At 44.4% G+C, this 4,347-nt stretch overlaps 1 protein-coding gene across 1 annotated transcript in view; it reads right to left on the reverse strand.

The window, feature by feature from the left end:
• Nucleotides 1-2,826: 2,826 nt before the first annotated feature.
• Nucleotides 2,827-4,347, reverse strand: part of spock1 (SPARC (osteonectin), cwcv and kazal like domains proteoglycan 1) — a 195,233-nt gene continuing 193,712 nt past the window's right edge. The window contains exon 14 of the mRNA XM_076292205.1: nucleotides 2,827-4,084. Coding sequence (XP_076148320.1) covers nucleotides 3,885-4,084 — 200 coding nt within the window. The 3' untranslated portion in view covers nucleotides 2,827-3,884. The remainder of the gene's footprint in view (nucleotides 4,085-4,347) is intronic.

The following is a 4,347-nucleotide window of genomic DNA, read 5'->3' on the forward strand; positions in this document are numbered from 1 at the left end:
TATTATATTACATCTCACGGTCAGATAGTATTTTTTTCTTATTCTTTACAAAGTAAAAAATATATAGAATTAACAAAGGAAACTCTTGCAAATATGGCCATTAACTGTTTACATGTGCCAGTCAAGAGAATGGTGGTAACAGTAGTAGTGCATCTGTAGGGTATGTATATGGTTTGCAATTGTCTGTATAGATGACCTCTGAAGTCAGGCCATAACCACACCATAAATACAAATTAAAAAAAGATCGACAGGGAAGCGATAATATGAGCCAGGGCACATCAGGGTAGGATAGAGCAACGCAGCTTTCATTGATGTCGAGCAGGCTACAAGCACAATATAGGGCCAACAACAATATATCCGTTATCACATTGTTAGTGTTGAGGGAGAGCAAGTTCAGATTTCAGAGTCAGAGCGTGTGTGTGTGTGTGTGTGTGTGCGCGTGTGTGCATGTGTGTGTCAGACAGAGAGAGAGAGATGGAGAAAGAGAGAAGAACAGAGTCCATGTGAATGTGTGTGTCTGTTTGTAGCAGCTACACAGCATTCATAAATAATCAGCAAGTCCATTTTGGAGAGAGGGGATCAATCATAGAAAGTCTACAGTGTGATTTAACATTAGCAGCCGACTGATGGGGGAAGCAGAAACAACAAGACAGATGGCTCTCATTACACTTGCTGTTAAAGTTTCAGAGGCTTCACACGTGACAACATTCAAATATGTACGATGAGTAGACTCTGATTTATCAGTGTGAGTGAGTGAGTGTGTGTGAGAGAGAGAAAGAGAGAGGAAGAGAGAAAGTGTGTGTGTGTGTGTGTGTGTTTTTATGCGTGTAGAGGTCATAGAGGAGAGAGAACAAGGGAAATTAAGAACCAGAGAAATTTTGACAGGGAACAGCGAGAGAAAAATACTGTGACAGTAAAAGTAACAAAAGGTGAAGAAAAGTAAAGAATGAGTACATGAGAGAAAGAGCAGAGAGAGAGAAAGAGAGAGTAGAATTGCTGAAGCCAACATAATATCCCTCTTTAAGGCTTCTTTTCACTTTGCAGGGTCCTGTGGGAGGTCGGGCAAGATGAAAGCCTCCATCCCCAGGCGTCTAATGGCCTCCTATTACCCATCAGCCCCTTGTGCTCCCCTGATCACCAGCCGTATCATCCCTCTCCGTGGAGACGCAGGAGCCCACAGGAAATGCTCCTCTCACCCCCGTGGGGCTTCCCTTTGACTTGCACGCTTAAAATGCTGATGACCATGGTCACACAACCACCCACACACACACACACACACACACACACGCACACACAACACACACACACGCACACACAACACACACACACACACACACACACACACACACACACACACACACACACACACTCACACACACACATCACTAGGCCCTAATGCACTCCAACAAATGCAAGGAGAGAAACAAAACAACAAAACTAAGGGAATGCAAGGGAGCTGAAACCTCCCTAGAAAGTGAAGAGTGAACAATGAAGATTGACTCAGGGAAACAGAAAAATACTTTGAACCGGAGGCTGCGAGAGAGAGAGATAGAGAGAGAGGAGAGAGAGAGAGAAAGAGAGAGAGGAGAGAGAGAAAGAGAAAGAGAGATAGAGAGAGAAAGAGAGAGCCGGTGAGCGTGAGATACTCATTTTATCCGCGGCAGATCGGCCCATGGTGCTGTTGATCTTGGTTAACTCAATGGCTCGCATCCATAGATCAAATGACATCAAGTCTGCATTTCCTCAAATCCCACTAATTAAAAGCAGGGGGTTTTGATTTCAGGTCTGCCGCTCGGACTTAGTGTCGCCTGCGCCTGAACGCCCCTCACTAAATCAGCGAACGCTGCCTAACAAGCTCCGCACCGCAGAGGGCTAATGCTATGCATCGATTACCTGCTGCTGTTGCGATATGAGCCTGGTAATGAATAGTCATAAAGAGATTTATGAGACGACAGAAATACTAGCCTGTGACACACACACACATGGTTGGAGAAAGACAGAAAGAGAGAGAGAGGGAGAAGAGAGAGAGAGAGTAAGTGAGTGAGAAACTCACATAGCCTACATCAATACTTTCAGTCATCTGGGGCAGCCATTTTAAGTTGAATGGAGCTGCGCATACAGATAGCACTGTAGATGCTCTCGCTAACCTTAGTGTTCATTTGTCACTTGTAATTGACTCTCCAGCAGGTTGTGTGGATGTTACCATGAGACATTCTCTGTGAAACTTGAATGAAGAGACCCTAAATGCACTCTAGAAAGTTCTCTCGTATCTCCTCAAAAGCTTTTCCCTGACATTTAAACTGGTGCACAAACATTTCCCCCTTTTAGCAATGACAGGGGGTCTACCAAAGAGCACAACATAATATCGTTTTTCCCCCTTCTTTTACGGCAGATAGTAATGGAACATTTTCTTTCAGTCACTTCTGCAGCTTTACTTTACAATTTATTTCTGAAGAAAGGTCTTTGTGTAGCTTTGAAAAGGGCAAGACGAATGACCAACTGATTTGTGCCGTTCCTACTGAAAATGTCCGCTACACCTTCTCAGGTCATCCATGGCGAGGAAAAACACACTACCAAACACACAAAAAGCAAAATGAACATCCCCAAGCAAAAAGGGCAAAGATGCCAAAACCATCCCTCTCAAGGTGGACAATAGAAAACAACCTTTAAGAGCCGCAGAAAACACTCTTCCACAACAACAAAGAGAAAATTGGCGACTGAATGAGTTTCTGATCCCGAGTTTGTCAGTGTTGTCTAGTAGATAAGCGTCCTCTGTCTCAAGGACAAAATTTCTCCCACGGAAAAAATTATTGTTTGTCTTTAAAGGAGGAGGAGGTGGACGAAGAAGACACAGGATCAAAACAAACAGGAAGGCTGAGGCATCAGAAATAAGCAACAGAGGATGCAGCGGAGCAGCAAACGTCACCGGTATCGCAAACTTAAAAATGCATCTTGTTCTTTGAGACAGTGAGACTTGACTATATTTCTTGTTTTTCTGAAAAACAAAACAAAACAAAACAAAACAAAACAAAACAAAGTCAAGCTGCCAACCCAAGCCTCTTATCCCCCCTTCACAATGGGCAGACATGCATTCAAAATGAATAAATAAAAATAGACAAACAAAACAGAACCCACTGTAGGTCTCACTGAACTCTCTATAACCTCGACCTTAAGAGCTCCCGGAACATGCTGTAAAAGAGGAAGACTGGCGTTCTACGGGGTTCTCCTGACACATTTGTGTGAGAACGCCTCCTTTGAGATAATCAGGAGAGAGGCAAGAGCAAATGCTGCCTATCTGAAGGAGGTTAAAATATATACATCCAAAACCTCTCTGGCGTCAGTCAGACTAGAAGACAGACTGAGAGACTGAGAGAGAGGGAGATAGAGAGAGAGAGAGATAGAGAGAGATATAGAGCAAAGGAGTTATAGAGACAGGAATGAAGAGAGACAAAGAGCTCAAGTTAGAGTGACAGAGACCATAGAGAGTGGATGACAAGAAGAGTGGGAAGAGGTTCCATTGAGAATTGTGAAGAGAAGCAGGGACATACTCGTTTAGCTGTACTGGCTTAAAGGTCACAAAAGGTCACAAAAGAGTCTTTACTGATTCCATAGAGTCCCATAATTGTGAGTAGAAGAATTGGAATCGGTAGAGAGAGATGGGGGCAAATGGAAAAAAAGGGCAAAACAGGAGCGAACTAACACAGGGGGAAGAAACAGAGAACTATGGGAAAAAAGGAGATAGAGAGAGAAAGAATAGAATAATGGTTGAGGAAAAGAGGAGGAATGGCTTTAGATCTGTGCAGTTGAACTGGAGTCCCTGGTAGGCCAATGAAAGAGAGAGGGATAGATAGAAACAGATAAAGAGAAAGAGATGGGCAGAGCTACTACAGGTAGCCAATCTCGTCATCTTTGTCATCGTCTTCATCCTCATCATCCTCAATCGCGCCGCGGGGACGGAGTCTGCCTCGTCTCTCCTTCTGTCGGACACGCCCACTCATGCGGGGCTCCTCCTCCTCCTCCTGGTCGTCCAGTAAAATCACAGCGCCTCCACTGCCAAAATCTCCAGATGTCTCCTGGTCTTCCTCTGCTGGGGTTTACACACACACACACACACACACACACACACACACACACACACACACACACACACACACACACACACATACAAACATACACACACACACACAAATGTACACACATCAGTACTCAAATGCCACATTTATAAATGTTCACAGACTCTCTCACTCACGCACCCACCCACCCACACACACACCCACACACAAAGGGCCGTGCAGGCAGACAAAGCAGAGGTAGAGAAAGCAATTTCTGCATAAAGACTCGATGTGA

This window comes from Alosa pseudoharengus, unplaced genomic scaffold (genome assembly GCF_046254945.1).
Source record: "Alosa pseudoharengus isolate Yale_2024_CS ecotype anadromous, Long Island Sound unplaced genomic scaffold, YU_APseudo_1.1 YU_APseudo_1.1_scf_19, whole genome shotgun sequence".
Lineage (NCBI taxonomy): Eukaryota > Metazoa > Chordata > Actinopteri > Clupeiformes > Clupeidae > Alosa > Alosa pseudoharengus.